General features: G+C 37.8%; 2 protein-coding genes and 2 long non-coding RNA genes across 6 annotated transcripts; 2 read left to right on the forward strand and 2 right to left on the reverse strand.

The window, feature by feature from the left end:
* Positions 1-1,413: 1,413 nt before the first annotated feature.
* On the forward strand, positions 1,414-4,874 carry LOC121948447 (transmembrane emp24 domain-containing protein 11). The gene is made up of 5 exons (XM_042493843.2): positions 1,414-1,722; positions 2,200-2,291; positions 3,358-3,483; positions 3,616-3,762; positions 4,062-4,874. The coding sequence occupies exons 1-5, from the start codon at positions 1,593-1,595 to the stop codon at positions 4,209-4,211; spliced, it is 645 nt and encodes a 214-aa protein (XP_042349777.1). The 5' UTR covers positions 1,414-1,592; the 3' UTR covers positions 4,212-4,874.
* LOC148188853 (uncharacterized) lies at positions 1,596-5,804 on the reverse strand. The gene is made up of 4 exons (XR_015777212.1): positions 5,630-5,804; positions 3,399-3,490; positions 2,194-2,262; positions 1,596-1,729 (listed from the first exon to the last, which is right to left on the reverse strand). It is a non-coding gene; the product is annotated as an uncharacterized LOC148188853 (long non-coding RNA).
* Positions 5,257-16,574, forward strand: rnf212 (ring finger protein 212). The gene is made up of 13 exons (XM_042492813.2): positions 5,257-5,363; positions 5,613-5,729; positions 7,350-7,411; positions 8,594-8,668; positions 8,798-8,854; positions 9,086-9,144; positions 9,253-9,312; positions 10,798-10,862; positions 11,602-11,662; positions 12,780-12,822; positions 13,018-13,072; positions 15,167-15,236; positions 16,241-16,574. Exons 2-13 carry the CDS (start codon positions 5,621-5,623, stop codon positions 16,362-16,364), a joined length of 840 nt encoding a protein of 279 aa, XP_042348747.2. The 5' UTR covers positions 5,257-5,363; positions 5,613-5,620; the 3' UTR covers positions 16,365-16,574.
* On the reverse strand, positions 7,658-18,997 carry LOC148188854 (uncharacterized). 3 transcript variants are annotated; one of them, XR_015777210.1, is made up of 5 exons: positions 18,867-18,997; positions 18,530-18,599; positions 16,265-16,359; positions 10,773-10,859; positions 7,658-7,956 (listed from the first exon to the last, which is right to left on the reverse strand). It is a non-coding gene; the product is annotated as an uncharacterized LOC148188854 (long non-coding RNA). The 3 variants fall into 3 exon arrangements; XR_015777211.1 differs by lacking the exons at positions 7,658-7,956; positions 10,773-10,859 and adding an exon at positions 14,856-15,017; XR_015777209.1 differs by lacking the exons at positions 7,658-7,956; positions 10,773-10,859 and having other exon boundaries at positions 15,925-16,359.
* Positions 18,998-19,852: the final 855 nt, after the last annotated feature.

Raw genomic sequence — 19,852 nt, forward strand, 5'->3', positions numbered from 1 at the left:
CTAATTTGTCAAGATTAATAATCAATCACTGTACTACAGTAGAGTGTCCTCCCCTGGAGGAACACCAAGACAGATAAACACTTTCAATTGTTCGTCTTGCATTAATGTAGTAAAAGTAGAGCACTTGGACTTGGCTCTGCAGTAAAAATAAGTTTGCTGCAGTATTAAACTACAATAATGTTTTCACAGTTATACTCCTCTGCCAACCAGTCCAGTTAAGAGTTTACATCCTTCCAGACTCATATCATATGTAGCCATGACAGAAGAGAATTCTTCAAATATGAATGCTGCTGCGAAGACGCTACAAAATCTAAAAACAAAGATGCTTCATAAACATCTTCATCCTGGCAGCAAAGAAGGTCTACACAATAACCACAGTTTCAAGTAAGGGTGTCACAATACCTCAATCTAGATCAATAAATCGATTCAAAGATTAACAATCGAGTATTATCAATGTAAAGTGAAAACATTGATACATATCGTCCTTTTTAAGATTCACCTTTGTAAATTCCCATGGCACATCTATGTCACCATATCCATCCAAGCACACCTCCTTCCAAAACATTTAAAGAATGCTGGCAGCCAAGAAAAAGAAAATGAAGAAATTTACTAAATTGTTGTCCAAAGAAAAATTAAATCGGATAATGATGAAAACTGATTTGCACCCTGATTTCGAAATGAACACCCAAAATTAGTGTCAACAATTCAGTATCCAAACAAATGTCTTTCGTTCTGTTCCTATGACACTGAATAATGGCCAGAAAAGTGTTTGTTTTTACAGAACATTATGATGTCAAAGTGAAAATGACCTTTGACTTAATGTATATAAAATGTCATCACGTCATCCTTAATCCCGTTAGACATTTGTGTCACATTTTGTCATAATTGGTGCATGTGTTCTGGAGTTATGGCCAAAAATGTGTTTTGGGAAGCACAGTCCTTTTCCCCTTTGACCAGCAAAACACAGTCGGTTCATTCTTGAGTCCAAGAGGATATTTGTGCCAAATTTGAGGAAATTCCCTTCAGGAATTCTTGAAATTTTACATTCACAAGAATGGGAATAAACAGGTGGACAACACGAAAACACAATGCCTCCAGCCACAGCTGTGGCAGGTGCAGAGCCAAAACAAGTCCACTACAACACAAACATCATCATGTTCACCCCGTGTCCCAAAGCTCTTACATTATTATATAAATTGGTAGATATTTTCTGTATCATGGTGATAAAAAATATTGCAAGTGCCACCATGCTACTCCTGCTTCCAAGCACACTGTTGGATTATCTGTATCTACTGCAAGTTAACCAGCTCCAGTCAATCATTATTCTTAGCAGCTTGGCTATTGGCTCCCAGTTTAACCAGTCACAAAACGACCGCAATGTCTCGTCACCCACAGCAGCACCTGTGAGTTTCTCACACTCAAACTGTCTCACTTGAAGCCTTTCACTCTAAATGTAGGCTATAGAGCATGTGTATTTTGCTATAGTCGATGAAAAATACCTCAATCTCGACAAAAAAAGGTCAACTGGAACTACAGGCCAAACATTTGTCCCTCAATTGTATTGTAACTTAATAGTTCATTGTTAACTGAAAATGGGTTTGCGAGGCACTGGCTTTCTCCTCCAGTGTTACCTGATGTTGGCAGCAGCCATGTATTTTGATCTCGGGGAACAGGAGGAAAAATGCATCATCGAGGAGATTCCTGAAGACATGCTGGTCAACGGTGAGTCCTGGAGAGGGAATATTCCTCCTGAGTGTCGTTTACAATCTCAACAGAGGTAATGAATGTGGAATTAGATTTGGAAAACTGTATTGTAAATTGCCACGTGATTGTTCAATTACACAGTAATGTAATATGTACCTCAAGGACAGTTCGTCTCTTATTTCAGTGAGTGTAAAAGCCATTTATGACTTTCAAACTGCGCGCTGCTTCAACAGCAGCAGACAGCCATTAAAAAAGAGTTTTTGCATTTGGGTAACGTAAGTTTAAACAGTAACATGTCGAGGAATATATGCTAAATACTGCATTATGTATAAACATTGAATTTTATTAATTTAAAAAAAAATCCCAATATAAAATGCAGAATTTTTATTCACTCTTCACGCTTAATCTAATGCTTATCACTTATAATGGAAGCTTGATAATGGCTTTGACTTCTACTCTGTGTGACTGTGTATGTGAACGCCCTCGTACCTTTAGGTTATTTCTTGTTGGAGCCCTGGGATATGAAGGCGTTCACCAACTCCCCTCACCTCGGCGTCACTGTGACAGTCAGAGACCCAAACCATGAGGTACTGCACTCACAGGAGAGGTTAATCACCACATTCAATATAACATGTGCTTGCTGGTTTCCCCATTCAAACCAAACTCAGACAAGGATGAAATGCATTTAACACAGTGTTACTTAAGATCAGTGATGCACATTTTGATTGACAAGAACTTAAATGACTAACACTGTTTCCTGTTATTGTACAATATAACATCAGTCTCATGCCTCAGATTTAACTTTGTACCAGCAGTATTCAAATCATTCATCATATAACCATTTAGAACCTGGACATCAGTTTTGTTGTGCTGTGTCCAGAAGCCTTTCACAAGCATTAAAACCTCTGAAACCTGAGAAAAGTGGTTTGATTTCTTTTGGAAACATGGGGAAAAGGGCAATCAGCAACTTGGCAAGAAATTTCCAGAAACTGTAAGGAAAAAAAAAGTAAAAAGTAAAAGGTAGTGAGAATATGGCTTGAAAATTAGACATGGATGTATAAATATTTATTTTAATTTTTGCATTTTCTTAAGTTCATATTTTGTCTCCTTTTTTATCTTTTTCCTCTCTTTTTTTTACTTATCTGGTGATTTTCTTGTACCTTTTTTGTTTTGCTTTTTTGAACTAATTTCTTGCTAATTTTGGGTCAATTTCTTGTTACGATGCTCATGTGTTTGAAAGACATTAATTCAATTTGCTCAGGTTTCAAAGGGTCAAGAAAAAGTTGTGATACCGCAAGTAGAAAACACTCAAATACAAGTAAAAGTCCTGCAATCAAAATTTGACTTGATCAGTGATGTAGGTTTGTATATGGGACTTTTTTCTAAGATTTTTGTTTTGTGCAAATCTGTAATAGAAACCCACCTATTCAATTTAAATTCAAATTAAAATTTTTTTCAATGGCAAGAAGAAATGAGCATGAATGAGAGAATCTACCATTTATCACTGACTCCTTTTCAGACGCTAACCCACCACTTCCTCTTCCTCAGCACTCCACTGACGAAAAAGAACTAAAATTAACAAAACCATGTCTCAATTTTGTTGTTCCATCACTGAAAAAATGTTGGCCTGACAGTGTCTTTCCTGCTCTCTAGGTTGTGATGTCCAAACGCTACGGTAAATTTGGTAAATTTACCTTTACGGCTCATGCCTCTGGTCAGCATTACCTTTGCTTCCAAACCAACTCCACAAGGTTTTCTGTCTTTGCTGGAGAGAGGATGGTGAGACCTAGACAAATAGAAAATTAATTTGAAAAAAGAGGGAGAAAATCAGCAACACATACAATATTACAAATATTATATTGAATCCTCTTTTTTTAAATAATGCCTTTTTTCCTCGATTGTGCTATACAGAAGCTACATTTGGACGTTCAGATGGGAGAGCACTCGATTGACCCCAAAAAAGACAAGACAAAAGACAACATGGAAATTCTGGAGAACAGCATCAGACACCTCATAGATCAGATGATGTACATCACCAGGCAGCAGGAGTACCAAAGGGTAAATATCTACAGTATCAGTACTGTGTACAGTAAATGTGAGTAGCTACATCACGCAACAGGGAGCTCAGAGGAGCAGTGGGGTACCTGCTGATATTAAATCAGCGATATACTGGGGTGATAGAATATGAGTTCAGGTAGAGGGTTAGCCACCACTAATGTATGTTTCTGATATTCACATTTAGTGCTTATTAGGATTACAGCAAAGTAAATCATACTGTATGCCATCTGACAAGTGATCTTATAACTACTCATTACAAATTTGTTTTTGAATGGATTATATTTCTGTCTATTATTCAGGAGAAAGAGGAGGTGTTTCGTCAGATCAGTGAGGACACCAACAGTAAAGTGCTATGGTGGGCCGTGGTGCAGACCTCTGTGTTGCTGTCGGTTGGATTTTGGCAGATAAAACGACTCAAAGACTTCTTCATCGCCAAGAAGCTGGTCTGAGGATGACCTCTGACCTGTAAGTTCAAGCCAGATGACCTTAGAGCATGTTCCACCCACACTTGTTTATATACTGCAACAACTATACTATGCCAAACACTTAGAAATTAAAAGCTCTCTTTTCTTGTTGCAGCTAGTGAAATGTACATGGCATATAGGATTACAAATAATGTATGGATCAAATTGTGAAATTCTATGGATGTGAGACATTAAAAAACAATAACAATGCTTTTAAAATGTTGTTTGGATTTGATGTGGACTATCTTACCAAAACGACACTGTTACCTTTAGAGACTGTACTTCATTTATTAGAGCAGGGGATTGGCATTTCTCCTTGAACCTTTCTGAGTGACTGAGGTAAATACATGACCCTTCCTCCACCATAAATAATATTGTTTTACAGTTTCGGCTTATGATAAATGGTGTGATTTTGGAGGGTTGGTTTTTTTTTTAAGAAAACATGCCTTTGAAAACCTATTTGCAAGTTTTGAGATTCTAAGGTTATTTTAAATATATACAAAATACAGCCATTTAAGTTCTAATGTCTCAACCCTAATCCATATTAAAATACATAATTACCTCCCGTTTCGCAACCCCCAACATTGCAGGAAAATGAATTAAATTAATTAACGCACTTTGTGTAAATAATAAAAGTAATTTGAAAGAGTTGAAGTTTGTGATTATTTCCCTTTTCTTAACAATGAGCAAATTAATTTAACAGCTGTTTTTTTTTGCATTACTTCCCTCATGTTCATGTATTTAGCTAATTGTGAAAAAAGTTTATTAAGAGGTGTAAATAGTTCATCTAACAGCGATAGTCTTATATGTGTAGAAAATTAGCTTGCTAGCTAGCTAGATAACATTACGCTCTGTTAGCTAATGTAAACACACGAACGTCATTAGATACTAATAACATTAACGTGAAATAGAGAGTAAACATTTAACATAGCTAATTTTAAAGTTACTTTAGATGATAAGTCAAAAGACAAACGTCTCTTTTGTAATGTTAATTTATTTTAACATTAATTAAACAAAATTAAAAGAGCTGGTAACATTACCCGCTAGGACTCGTCTCTCGTAGATCCGTTAGTCATGCTAGCTAGTTAGCTAGTTAGCTAGTTAGCACATAGCTTCACTTGCAGCGGGATGCCTCAGGTAACGTAATCCAGCGTTACTTGTACTTAACGTTACTTTTACAAGGCGGTAATGGTAGCCGTGTTATAGTTGTATTATAGTAAGTTATCTTTAACTTAAAACAAACACTGATTTAAACCACTAAATGAGGGAGTCTGCTGTAATAACTTGTGTTAACTGAGTCAACAAACTGCTAACGGAACTCCTAGCAACAGCGAGCTAGCAGCGTCGGTTAGCTTAACGTTAAATTTAACACAAATCTTCTCACAGGTGTAAAAATGTCTTACTGGATCTGCTGCAACTCCTGCTTCCTCTCCCCCAGTGCTGAAAGGAAACTGGCTGTCACAACGTGTGGCCATGTCATCTGCAGCGTGTGTTATATGAAAGGTACAAACAGGTTTATGATGCTAACAGACAGCCAAAACAGTCCCAGCGGGGGATGTTTGTGTGTGTTTAACAGTCCTGCACCGTGTCTTCACTTCAGCTGCACCTGGCAGGTGAAGTGTGATTAAATAGGGACATCTGTTGGATTTCAAGTGCTATTACAGAAGTGATGACTCCAGATGAGTCCAGACACTTACATTTTCCAGGCTGTGGACACAAACCCACATTACATAAATTTTCCAAGAGAAAGACACATTTCAGACAGCATTTGTTTGTTTATTAAGATCCCTTTTAACTTCTGTGTTAAACAGTAGCTGCTTTTCTTAAATAAACTTTTCTTAACAAGGTTCCAAAGTGCTTTTCAGACAAGCTATAGATTAAAATCAAAGCAGCTATAAAACAACAATAAAATAAAATGCAAACAGCAGAGTGATCATGTATAAATACTGGGGGGAAAATGTATAAAAAGTGGCGTACAATGGCTGCAAAGGGATGATAAAACCTAGCAATAGCCACATATTAAATATTCATAAATGCTTTCCTACAAAAGAAAGTCTTTAGATGAGATTTAAAAGATGCTAATAAAGTGGCCAGTCTGATCTCAATAGGCAAATTGTTCCACAGTTTTGGAGCTCTGACAGCAAAGGTACAATCACCTTTTGTCATGAGCTAAAAATATGAATACACATCCATATCATTCATACTCAGTCTGACTAAACACATTTTAACAACAATACAACACACAACAATTAACACAAACTCAAAGACTGAATTATATATACAGTAGCTAAATAGTGATAGTTTAGAAAATAAAGTACTTGAAAACATATCCACTTAATCACAAGACAAATTAGATAGATAGCTCAAAATGTATTTCATATCTTCAAGACCATCAAAAGTATATATAATATATGGTGTTTTACACTATTCCTTGTGTAAATAAATACAATCTTAACTTTTTGTGAAAACATATTGTATTGCTTTCAGAAATAACAAAATAACTTGGTAATGAATTCCATGCCACCATTGCTCGATAATGCACAAACGACTCTTTGATGACTGCCGAGTAGAGTAATAATGTCAGTCCAAAAAAAAAAAAGGCAATTGACTATAAAGTGTTTCTGGAGTTTTAGTTGTGATAATATTTCTTATAAAAGTCACTCGAGAATAATGCAACCTACTTTTCACACTGGGTCTGATTGTTATGTGCCAGCAGAGGGAGTAAAATCTCTTATCCGGTCATGCTCTGTTAGCGGGTGCTTCCTATCCTCAAATGAGATAAGAGTGAAATTACACCATTCAACAGTGGATATGGGATTTCTTGAAGTACCCCTGGTCCCACTTTGGGAGCCTCTAATCATGTTCGCAAGCCACGGGTCTGTTCCTGATGGCTCTAATCTCAGTCTCAAGGGTTTGATTATGTTTAATTCGCTCTGGCTTTCAGGGTTAGACCCAGGGGTTACACTTAATTAATTTTAGGTCTCAGGCGAAAGCACTTTGAGACCCTTTTTTGTTTAGCTCTTGTATTGGATTCAGAGTCTACGTGTCCTCTTTTCAGTATTAACCTAAAAAGATTATGCATGTTGTATTTTTGTCCGTATGTAATTGCAACTCTTCTTTCAGGCAAACCAGGCAAGTGTTTAATATGCAGTGCCAAATGCCAAGTGTCAGCGCTCTCCGACAAAGTGAGCATTTTCCTTCACACCTTGATTCTTCAGAAAGGGGGTCTGTGACCTCTGGTGGGGTCATCAGAGTTCATGCAGGGAGGCCGCCAAATTATTGTTTGATACATTTTTGAAAGTTTTTGTTTTCTTTTTGAAATGTAAAATATAATAATAATTATAAATAGTAATAACTTTATTTATATAGCACCTTTACATAATGCTTTGACAAACAAAACATAGCAGAAGCAAGATTTTTGGGGGGGGTTTAGTAGAAATAAGGGAGAAGAAAGAGAGAAACAAATACAAAACAAAAATAACAACAACTCATATTGATTAGAGTAAATACAATTCAAAGAATATTAGCAGTAGTAGTACTAATAATAGGATTAAACCAGTCGAGACAGATTAAAAGAATAAATTAAAAGATAAACTAAAATAGACAAATTAAAATAGACAACATCGCATAAAAGCTCGTCTATAAAAATAGATTTTAAGAGGTGTTTAAAAGAAGTCACTGATTCTGCAGCCTTATCTCTTCGGTCAGGTCGTTCCAAAGCCAAGGGGTCCTGATGGCAAAAGCACGGTCACCTTTTTATTGTTTTAAGCCCCGACTTTGAAACGGCCACAAAGGCACTACCCGAGGATCTCATAACGGGTCAACATTTCTGTCATGTAGCCTGGGGCCAGACCCAAATGAGCTTTTAAAGGGTAAAATGTTAAAAATCTGTTCTAAAACGAACAAAAAGCCAGTGGAGGGAAACCAGGATCGGGATTATGTAATGCCATCGATTAGAAACTGTGAGAAGCCTATATCTATGAAAATACACATTCAAGTGAATCCAACTTATTTTGCCTTTTTGCAGCAATTTATCTTTATGAAGTTTCCTCTCTCACCTACCCGAAAAGCAAACACAGCTCAAGACAGAAGCTGATATTGTCCTCTGTCCGTCTAATTTATTATGCTACTGAACTTCATAATAACATACTGTATGTAGTCAGGAGTCCCTGCCCTCTCTCTCTTTCGGCTTTGGGGTCCTTAGCCTAAAAAACATTGAAGCTCCGTGCTTTACATTGAGTGGTCTCAGTGGGTGGCAGTAGGGCTATCTGTGTTGGTTTTAAAGTTAAACTTTAAAACTTCACAGACACACTTATCATTTTACAATCCTACCACCATAACAGTCATGTAAAATGTCTTTGTTTCAGAGCAGCTCAGAGGTGAAGGCCCTGTTCTCCGACATCAACGCCGTGGCAACCAAACACTTCACGGAAATCAGCAAAGTTTGGTCATTTCTGTTTTATTTTCTTTTCCATGTTGGAAATAAAGATCTAACTAATTTAAGTTCTGTGTGCAATATTTGTATTTTTACATTGTTTATGGTGCATATTCTCATTACACTGTTTTTTCAGGTTATAATGTTCCAGGCAAGACATCAGAAGAGACTTTTGACTCACTACCAACAAAAGGTGAGAGACATTTGTGTTGCTGCCGTGGATTTTGGTTGTTGCGTATTTGTGTGTGATTTTGAGCATTTGTTAAGGAAAGGAATTCATTTTCCATTAAATGTTGCTGTGCAGGAAAACTGTGTGTCATACCTCATTTTGATCCCCCAACCATGTGGACAGTATGATTTATTTACTTTCCTGTTTTATTTGCTTCAACCATTTGTGGATCACCAACAATTTTATTAATTACAGAATGAGAAACTCGACGAGGCATTAGTCAAGATGAAGACAGAAATGCAGCAGATGGCAAAGTAAGTTAAGTTTATAATCCATGTTTATACATATTCCCAAACTGCAGTTTATGAGAAGTTTGGTGCATTTCTTTTTTGTTTTAGTTTTCATTTGTTTGGCCTCTTTAGGAAGCTGAATGAACAGAGTGCCTACATCACTAAACTGGAAAACTCTCTCCAGCATCAGAGGTACTGCACAGAGAAGATGCTTATTAAAAAATCATATAAGATACATACTGATGTTTTGATAATAGATATTAAAAGATGAGTAACCCCCATCTGTAGGTCATGTGTTACATTTATCCTTCTCCAAGATTTTAGACACATTACATATGAGTCAGTGTATCGGTGCTTGTAAATCTGATCTGTAGCAGACAATTTTTCCAACTATAACAGCCACCATGCTGAGTAATGAATCTTAAACTGTTTCACAAACCAGATTGTCCTGAAAAAAATGTTTTATTTTCTTTAGTATTCTGCTGACGTTTCTTTTTTTTTTTAACTTTTGTCTTTATTATTTTTATTTATTTATTTATTTATTTATTTATTTTTATTTTTATTTTATTTTTTTTTTAACAACTGAGAAACATTTAAAAGATAAAACCAGAAAAATAGGATTATAATTAAACAAAATTACTCTAAAATAGATGAGTAAACTATTTAAAAATAAATGAGTAAATAAATAAAATAAAAATATAATATAATAAAATAAATCAAATAAAAATACATCAATCGTTTAGCTATGGTAACAAAACATATCTTCTTTCCATAGAGATCAGATAAAGTCTAGCCAGCTAGGTCATAAAAGGTTCCCAATTTTTTTTTAGAAATATGTCCAACTTATTTTTTAGGGTATAAGCGGCTGCTCAAGATATAAATATTCACTAAAACTTTGTTTAAACAAATGATGTTTCATTTTTAATTTCCCTCTCTGTAGACGTTATTTTCAGCGTCCTCCATTCGCAGGATTCAAACATTAAACATCAAATGTCTCTCTGCATCTGTGATTATGATGATAATGACATGAAAAACTAAAATTTGGCTAAATGAGGATGTGTGGAGGTAATAAAACCTGTAATGCTTTGGGATTAAATGTCTCTTTGGGTTTGACAGCAGCGTTACATTTATTTCCCCCTCACCTCTCACTAGGTGTCACTCCCTGCACATCTACTCCTGGAAAGTTACAACCACAACCAACTCTGAATTTAAGGGACAAGTTTTTTGCTTGTTTGTAAAGACCAGCAAGTATATCTTTAAAAAAAAAAGCAACAACATCTAAGTACAAGTCACAGATTTAACACTGATACTTACCTAAAATATGTTTCAAAAGTTTTTACAGCCTACAGTGTCAGAAAAAAATGTAGGTCATCCTCAGAGAGCTTTACTGTATTTATTTGTAATTCATGAGTACTGCAGCAAAGTCATTTTTTAAAAGAAACAGACTAAGATATCACTAATACAAGCAACATTTCATAAAAAATATTCTTTAAATTAGATTATTTAAATGATGTTTATCTTCGCTTGCTTTTGTATAGTTTATCTTCTCTTATCTAACTTGAGTACAGCTTGAAAGAAGAGTCCTCATCCATTTTCTCGCTCGAGTGCTGATGTTAGAAGCAGCTGTGTGTGTTTATTTCAAACTCACTGACCTTGTTTATTCCTCTTTTCACTCAGTGCCAAAGTTTCATCAGCGCCTCAGATGAGCCACAGTTGCCATACTCCACATGGACATAAATCTGGTAAACAACAATTGCATAATTTCATGTCGCACTGGTATTGATCATTGCAGACAGTATTATATTGTAATCTACAGAAAGCAGCACTACAGGCAAAACCACATAAGTTGAGTCAAAGTCAAGTCCAAGTCTGACCAGATCAAGTCAAGACTGAGTCCAAATGGGTTTGAGTCAGAGTCATGACTGCGCTCTGATGGCAGTTCTCATTCATTATTCTTAATACTGTTGTTTTGCTGTTGTTTATGGTAGAAGTCACATGGGATATACTGTAAAACTTCAATTAGTAACTCCAGCTGTTATTTGCTTAAATCACTGAACTCAGCAGGCTTATATTTGTGACAGGCGTCTATATGGGACAGGCTTTTAATTCCTTTCACACAAAACTTGCTCAGAAAAGATGGAAATCCAATCAAATTAAATCAGGATTTGACATTATGATTTTTCTGCTTTTTAAGACGGAGCCGTCAAAACTAATACTTGTTGCATAGCAGCTGTTCAACAAAAGCCTTTCAGAAATACAAGTAAGAAAATGAAGTGAGAAAAACAGCCGAGCAGGAGGTGCTCGTGGCTGGAAAAACGCTAACTGAGCCGCTGACTGACCATAAAACTGGCTCGTGTCACGTCTTTGCGGTCATATCACTGAACCATCTATTTTCATACATTCCCTGCATGACTGCCAATGTCTCATATTCCTTAATAATGTACGCTGGTTGTTAATATTGTGTTCCTTGTTTGGTGTCAGTCCTGCAGATCCCGTATAATTCCCCGATGTCTCTCTCCAGACACTCATCGACCACTAATGTGTGAGTATTCCTAAATGTTTCCATATAACTGAACATCTTTAACTTCCTTTTATGTTCACTTTTGCTTTACACTCTCTCCACCTCATCTGTGTTTCTTTTCACTCTTCCCTTCATTACCTCTCACCGTTAGAGTGAGAGAGAGAGAAAGTTGAAGGTATTTCTCAGTGCAAACAAGCTATATCCTGGGTTCAGCCCCGATGTCTTATGTTAGCTTTAGCTGCTGTATAGCTTTGCCCTGCCCTGCGGTTATCTACACACACACCTGAATAAGCGAAGCTTTGCTTGGGTTTAGTCAGGATTCCCTATTGGGTTTCCCAGACACCGTTGACACAGGATTGGTTCTCTGCTTGAGTTTAACAGCACAAATGTTGTTTTATCCGCTGAGACTTTAGATTCTTCTACTGGGCGAACAGATGATGGACAGCGGATATTAACCCCGGTGCAGCGTTACTGCTGCGCCTGCAGGGTCAAACAGTAAATTGGCGATTTGAAGGGAACTGTAAAAAGACCTTTTAATTACAGAGTGCTTTTCAAAACATTTAGATTTTAATGACTGAATTAAATAAAAAAATCTGAAGTTTTGCACAACGAATTAGTTTCATTTGTAGAAACCCCAAGTTTTTAGTATTTCTCAAAATTTGGACACATGCCAAATGTTAAGAGAAAATTATCTTCGAAATATACAAATATCATATAGAATTTTGAATAAACAAATACATAACACTAGTATTGGTTCAGTTTTATTAGTTAACTTTTCTCTTTAGGAAGATTTTCTGCTGAAATGGTGTGCAATATTATTATAAATTTTAATTTGTAAATCCAACATGTAAAAGCATGGAATTATCTCACTGTCGTAAAATAGTTTTTCAATGATCAACTTATGCTTCATTTTAAATTCCAATTTTAATAATTTACTGCACATTTTCTATGGGTAAATTGGTTTGTATCCTCCTGAAATATCAGTATTTCACAGAGTGTAATTCTGTCTTTGGAATTAAACTACAGACGCTGCTGTTACACAGACATTTGGCTTGTTATAAAACACTTTAAGCACCGCTGTGGTGCTCAGCCAACTGAACCCAACTAGACTAATGAAGCGTGCTCTCGTGTCTTGCAGCCATGAAAACATGGACGTGGATGAAAGGAGTCTGTTCAGGAAAGTGAGTGTCATAACTCCACCTGTATTAAGATTCCCTTTCTGCTATACAGTTTGTGTAATGTAACGTATGAGCTCTCAAGACCAGACAATATCTTGACATTTATTTCAGGACTTGGAGAGTGAAAGTGTTGAAAAACAAGCACATAAAAAGAGATGATTTATGAGGTTTGTGTCTGTGTGTGTATTCGTCTTTCAGCCTAACACCGTCCCCAGACTGTCGTTAATCAGTCCGCCACAGGATGGACGAATGGGTACGTGCTCCTCCGGCCATGAAACTTCTGTTTTTGGTACTCACTGAAGGAAGACCTGTACGTGTCAATTTTAGCTCGTAATCTGTGATCTGTTTTGGTGATTTCTCTGTGCCAGTAAAGGGACAGCTCAACCCCAAATCACAAATACATATTTTACCTTTAGTGCCATTTATCAGTCTAGATTGTTTTGCTGTGAGCTGCTGAGTGATGTCTGCCTTCTCTCTAATATAACAGAAATAGATGGTGCTTGGCTTGTGGTGATGAAGGTGCCAAAAAATTAAAAACTCCACTGTAATGTCTCTTTCAAGAAATCATGACTCGTTTACTCGAGATAATCCACAGACCTTATCGTGAGCAGTTTCATGTGGGAACTATTTTCTTTGTATTGAACTACAATCGCCAACCGTATCAGTGTGCATCTACTGCGAGCTCATCTGGTGCCTCTAAGACAGCAAACGTGTCCTACTGAAATTAGCGCCCCAAAAATTACATAACGTACTCTCGAAGGATTATTGAGAGCTCTCATATACAACGTCAAGAAAAATACAACAAAATACACAAAAATACAAGTAAAAGTGCACATCAAGAAGATTAATGAAATAATCTAACCAATTAAAAGCAATTAAATCAATACGTGAGAATAGATAAGATAAAAAATGGTGTAGGGTAGCTGCAGACTGTGACAGAATTATTGGTGATCAGAGATCTGAACTGACCGATGGATAAAAGCTGAATTGAGTTTCAGAGTGGTTTGTAGGATGTTCAGTGTGTTCGGGGCAAAGCTACAAACCGTGCATGAGGACAGCCTCCTAACCTTAAAGCTTAGCCGAGGAGGAGGCCGATAAACATCTTATGCTGTCACAAACACGAGCCTCTTAACCACGAGTAGATGCACATTTCCTTCTGCACAGTGATACAACTGACAAGAGTAGTTTGGTGAAAAGAAAATAGTTCCTACATGAAATTGCTCATAATGAGTTCTGTGGATTATCTCGACTAACCGGGTCATAATTTCTGAAAAGACACGTGGCTGTTGAGCTTTTCAAATGCATTTTTTGGCGTTTTGAGTAACACAAGCCGAGCATCATCCAAGTCCGTAATATTGGAGAGAAAGCAGACATGTCTACGGCTGATATCTCCTACACACTGCAACCTACAGCAAAACAGTCTGCATTGATAAATAGCACTAAAGGTAAGAGGGGAAAAATGTACTTTGGATTTGAGGGTGAACTGTCCCTTTGAGGCATTATACCATTAAAAATCAGGGTTGGTGGTTTGACATCCTTCCTTTCTCAATCTGTTTGGTGCTAAAGGCACTTCACACATGTTATGCTACCTAGGAAATAACACAATTAAGTCTCTGCGGTATGCATTTACAGTTGGATATTTAGAAACAGTATGTCACACTGACACAGACATAACTGCACTATAATCCTCTGCCAACTTGTTTTGGGGTTATTGACTTCAGGTTGACCACCCACAGAGATTAAACCCATACAGATGTTGGCTGTTGTTATGTTTGGGATTACACCTCTCTTTTATGATGTCATTAAGTCCTTTAAAGGATTTGACCTCTTTTGTGGCAGATAAATTATGTGACAGCCTTGAAATGTCATGAGGATTGTGGTCATCCTGACTACAGTATGACTGTGTGAATGTTAGGTAAATATTGTTCTGAAGGAAATCACATTATTTGATCAGCAACTGATTTATTGGGTTGTTTAAAATTCCTAATAGACAATTAAATGTATTGTTTTAATAGAAAAAGATACACATCATTTATGATAAAGCTTGGTGTAGCAGAAGGTTGTGAGGATGCCGACAGTGTTTTGTCCTGTTAGGCAGCAACATTTAAGTTTGTGTGTGAAAACTGTGGGACACGCATCACTCTGGGCGATGATTCATCCATTTATCTTGTCTTCCTGGAGGATTTTTCTAAATGACACTTGGGGCATGGGATGGAAGAAGAGGCACATAAGCCCATAATGACCCAGAAATAAGTCAGACATTTTAAAAATTATTATGAGCCATTACATCTGTACAGTATGACCTGTGTTAGAGATTAACGTTTCATCTCTCCGCTGTTGTGTTTAGGCACCGTCTCTCACAGATCCTCCAGTCACAGCATGTTGGCCAACCATTCAGCCCGCTCAGCCACAGTCAGGTGACTCATTTCATTCATTAAAGGCATTGTTAAAAAATCTGAATAAAGCAGATTTAGAATTTCATATGTCTGAACTTTGACAAGCTCAGTTATTTTATCTTTAATGTTCACACTAACTTGTTTGAGTGGTTGTGATCCTAACGAGTCTGCAAAAAATGGTTTTGAGCAGAACACCTGCGTCAGTTTTGGTATCAATAGCTTAATTAAACCAAGTAATTTAAAAGATAAGTCTGGTGATTTTCTACATTTTTCTTATTGTAAACAAATTTCATGACTGCAGAGGCTGTGGGAGCCCAGAGAGGCAAGGTGAAAAAAATTGTGGACAATGTTGGTTTATCTCCTACAGACGAGATATGATCTCCAACGTACGAATGTTATCGCCTACATAGCTGTCCGTGGTGCTGAAACAATAGTTAAAAGCAAAACTCGGCCTGTTGGGTGGCGTAAATGTGTGGGAGGCTAATCAGAGTTTGCACAGTAGCTTTTGTTTTGATGATCACAGTCTGGGAAATGTCGATGATTTGCAGCAACATTGACTGTGACAGTGCAGCTGGTGGAAATAGCATGCATTTTCTCCATATGCCAAATATGGTAAAAAATTACGCTGTCAGGAAAAAAGAAGCCCAGAATGACACCCAGAAACAATATTATTCATGTTTTTGCTTTGAGGGCTGTGGGATCAAAGAATTACAGTTTGAATGGGTTTCAATGTTTTTTTGCTCTCAACAGTATGAATGTAACAACGTTTGTTTACACGGTGTGTTTTAGACTTATTGTTGGAGCTGAGCTTGAATTTCCAAGATTACACAAAACACACAATCTTGCCATAATTTATGCCATATGCTTTAACACAGCCAAAATTATGAAAAAATGAAGAATGAAAAGCACTTCAAACAGTCCCTAAGGGTTAAATACACCTGAAGTGTCAATAAACTCTCCTCTCTTCTTTCACCTCCTTCCTTTTTTCTCCTCTCCTCTCCTCTCCTCCTCTTTTCTCTCCTCAGTCATTTTCAGGGACGACCACTCACCCCTGATATTTCGTACGGACAGAGCCCCGGGTGGAAGTCTCCGGTCTTCAAACCGTCCTTCAGACACTCCATGTCCTCCCTGGTCTGCCCTCCTCCTTAACAAACACACCATCATAAACTGTCATGAAGAAAAAAAACACAGCCGGCCTATGACATTTATTTTCAGGTCTTTATGTCTCTACCACCTGAGAGACGTCACCAAAGAGTTTGTGTGTTGTGTTGTAACGGCCCCTTAAATGCGTCCTCCTTGTGTTGTACTGTGTATTGATGACTAAACACTGATTCTGTTGTTAAATGGTCTCATGATCAATAAAACGTGATGAAATAATGACTTTAGTCTGGTTGTTTTTAATTAAAAACATGGTGTACGGTGTCTGGTGTGTTGTCATGGGAGTTATAGTTGTTTAGTCGTGTTGTTTTGAATCTGAATAATTTCACTAATCCAGCAGAGTCTCTCACCCGAGGCACGAATCGATGCTCACTCTGCTGCACCTGCACCTGCTCAGTTTACCAGATAAACTGGGATTATGTTCATGGAAAATGCGTACGTACAATACAAGACTTCGCAGTGACAACAAGAAGGCCCTTCAGGCAGCGACGAAGCAAACTACCCTCAACAAAAGTCTCCGCACTCCCGGCCTGCTGCCGCTAACTTCAGTAACACGACTCGGGATTTCACCTCCAAAATCTTGTTACAAAACAGCTGCAAGTGAAGGCAAAGCAAAGTGTAGCCATATAGAAACATGATATCACCCGAAGTCATCGCAGAAAGGAGAAGCTGATGCGGTGGAGCGGGCGGCGAGGACGGCCAGATGTGTTCAGGCAGGTCGAGTCTCTTTGTCGACCTGCGTTTTTGCCTCTATTGTCCCCGGTTGTCAGGGTGCTGAATGGTGTCTATTGAAGAGGGCTCAGGTGTGAGTGTGTGTGTGTGTGTGTGTGTTCTGGGTTTGAACACGCTATATTGAGGCACTTACTAATGTGTGTGTGTGTGTGTGTGTGTGTGTGTGTGTGTGTGTGTGTGTGTAGTTAAGGGCATTGTACAGAGTCAGTAGGCCTGATCCTCCTCTGCGCTCTGGTGGGATTTGAAGTCGTTTCCTGTTTTTTAAGGTCCACTTAAGAGAGAAATGGCTCCCTGGGGCAGACTGTCATGGTGTCACACTCTGACAGGGAGAGGACTAAATCAGAATAATCTTTCCCTCATGCCCACACACAGACACACACACACACACACACACACACACACACTGGGTTATCTCTTGTACTGTACTTCTCACAGTTTCAGTAATATTGTGTTTCTTTTCAGATAAAGTCACACAATTCTCAAGACATCTCCTTCTCCCTCTTTATGTCTCTTCCCTCTCTAACTTTCCCCTCTGCACATATACTCTCTCTCTCTCTCTCACACACACACACACACACACGCACCTCTGCGTGCCTCCAGGCTGTACAAATGAGCCCTGCCACTTCAGAGAGCTAAAGAAAACTATTCTGATGTCAGTGGTAATTATTCAGCAGCATGTTCCCACAGCTTGTCCTCCCCTCCCTCCCTCGTTCTCTCTCTGGTCTCTCCATCTCCATCTTTCTATGTGTGTGTGTGTGTGTGTGTGTGTGTGTGTGTGTGTGTGTGTGTGTGTGAAAGAGAAGCTTCTCTCTTAATCTGATCCAGATTTCACACTTTGTCACTCAGTATTTCAGTCTTGTACCTTTTGGTGCTGTAAGTGTAATCCCCTCTAGGCAAGACACGACATGAACTAAATGATTTCACACCGGAGCTATTTGTCTTTTCTGAGGCGCACAGGAAGAAAGCGTTCCCGTGTATAAGCACCTTTACTGTTTTACATTTAGGAGGACTAATGAAGATGTTTTTGTGTTCAAATACATTTAAAAAGAAACACTGTGAGGATTTATTGTAGTGTTTTCACCTATTATGAATCAAATATTCATTATAACGGGAGTATTTTAAGCATTTATGTTTCTGTATGTTTCCATTTTTTAGGGGAGTTTTTCCTTTTCCGAAGTAAGAGTAGAAGGGCAGATGGTTGAATTGTATTATATATATATATATATATATATATATATATATATAATTCACATTATTGATGTGAACACTTATTTCAAGACCAAATAAATGAATTATTTGGGATTTAACACACAAGAATGGATTGGGGTTTCTTGCCCTGACTTCATAACAGTGTTGCATATATTATCTTTTTTACATCTTGATATTGATTTCAGGAATATCACTGGATCACTGAATGGGCCTACCTGGCACAGGACCTCCTGGCCTTCACCTGCAGTATGTCACCTGAAGAGACACGTACAGACCAGGAAGAGACTAAAAAAGACCACAAAGACATACAATGAGACCACAATAAGATGCAAAGGAACTATGAAAATGGGCAAAACAGCTACAAAGAGACACAAAACGACAAAAAACAGACACAAAAGAAACAGAAAAGACACACTAGTACTTCAAAGAGACACAAAACAACCACATAAAGGCTTTTTTCATGATTTTGGAGCAGGTAGCAGGCTCGCACCCAAATGCAGGTAATAAATGAGGCAGCTGGATGGATTTAAAATTTAATTTAAAAATGCTTACAGTCCCAAAATCAGGCAGGCAGAGGAAAAGGCAGCAACAGAACTCCAAACCAAAAATGAAGATAAACTGACAAAGAACAGGAAGAGCTATGAGCTATGAGACACTAACTGGGAGAGAACAGGTGAGCTGACTAGTGAGGGACAGGTGAAACCAATCAGGGAGGGGCAGACGATCAAAACTGGCAGGAAAACACAAGGGCAGGACGTCGACTGAGCTGAGACAAGAGGAGAGGTGGGTAACAAAAGAAAGCAGAAGCGTGAACAAAGAATATACAAATAAAACAAAGGAAAGAAACACAACCTCAAGAGGAGATCAGGGCAGATCATGACACATGAAATAACCACAGTGAAACACAAAATGTCTACAAGGAGACACAAAATGATCACAAGGAGATGTAAAGTGACTACAAAGTGATAAAAAATGACCACAAGGAGACATAAAATCACTAAAAAGTGACACAAAGCAACCACAAGGAGACACAAAATGACCACAATCAGACATAAAATAACTACAAAATGACTACAAGGAGACATAAAATCACTAAAAAGTGACACAAGGCAGCCAGAGGGAGACACAAAATGACTACATGGAGACATAAATTACAAAAAAAGTGACACAAAATGACACAAAAATACACAAAATGACCACGAAGAGACATAAAATGACAACAAACAGACATAAAATAATTACAAAATGTAACAATATGACTACAAGGAAACACAAAACCACAAAAAGATTGATAACGACTTAAAGACGTAAAACCACAGCAAACTGTGTGTGCCCTCCTCACTGGTAGGAGAGGCGGTCGGGCCTTTTGCATATCTTTGTCCGGGGGCTCACTGTCTTATTGTCGGCCTGTGAGCCTCAGGTGATATTTGGTTTCATACAAACACACCAGTCCTTCTGCAGATGGCAGAGAGAAATCTATAGAAAAATAGGCAGCTGAGTGATTGGACGCTGCTCTGATTTGACATCACGGTGATCGG

This window comes from Plectropomus leopardus, chromosome 8 (assembly GCF_026936395.1).
Source record: "Plectropomus leopardus strain MGB_pleo_1.0 chromosome 8, ASM2693639v1, whole genome shotgun sequence".
In the NCBI taxonomy this organism is placed as follows: Eukaryota; Metazoa; Chordata; class Actinopteri; order Perciformes; family Serranidae; genus Plectropomus; species Plectropomus leopardus.

What these genes read in the sequence shown, in the direction of transcription:
- LOC121948447 (XM_042493843.2), top strand. Translation starts at nt 1,593, where the DNA reads ATGGGTTTGCGAGGCACTGGCTTTCTCCTCCAGTGTTACCTGATGTTG. An exon ending in TCAGAGACCCAAACCATGAG is followed by an intron (nt 2,292 to 3,357) that starts GTACTGCACTCA and finishes CCTGCTCTCTAG; the next exon opens with GTTGTGATGTCCAAACGCTA. An exon ending in GGCAGCAGGAGTACCAAAGG is followed by an intron (nt 3,763 to 4,061) that starts GTAAATATCTAC and finishes TCTATTATTCAG; the next exon opens with GAGAAAGAGGAGGTGTTTCG.
- rnf212 (XM_042492813.2), top strand. Translation starts at nt 5,621, where the DNA reads ATGTCTTACTGGATCTGCTGCAACTCCTGCTTCCTCTCCCCCAGTGCT. An exon ending in TGTCAGCGCTCTCCGACAAA is followed by an intron (nt 7,412 to 8,593) that starts GTGAGCATTTTC and finishes TCTTTGTTTCAG; the next exon opens with AGCAGCTCAGAGGTGAAGGC. An exon ending in GCCACAGGATGGACGAATGG is followed by an intron (nt 13,073 to 15,166) that starts GTACGTGCTCCT and finishes TGTTGTGTTTAG; the next exon opens with GCACCGTCTCTCACAGATCC.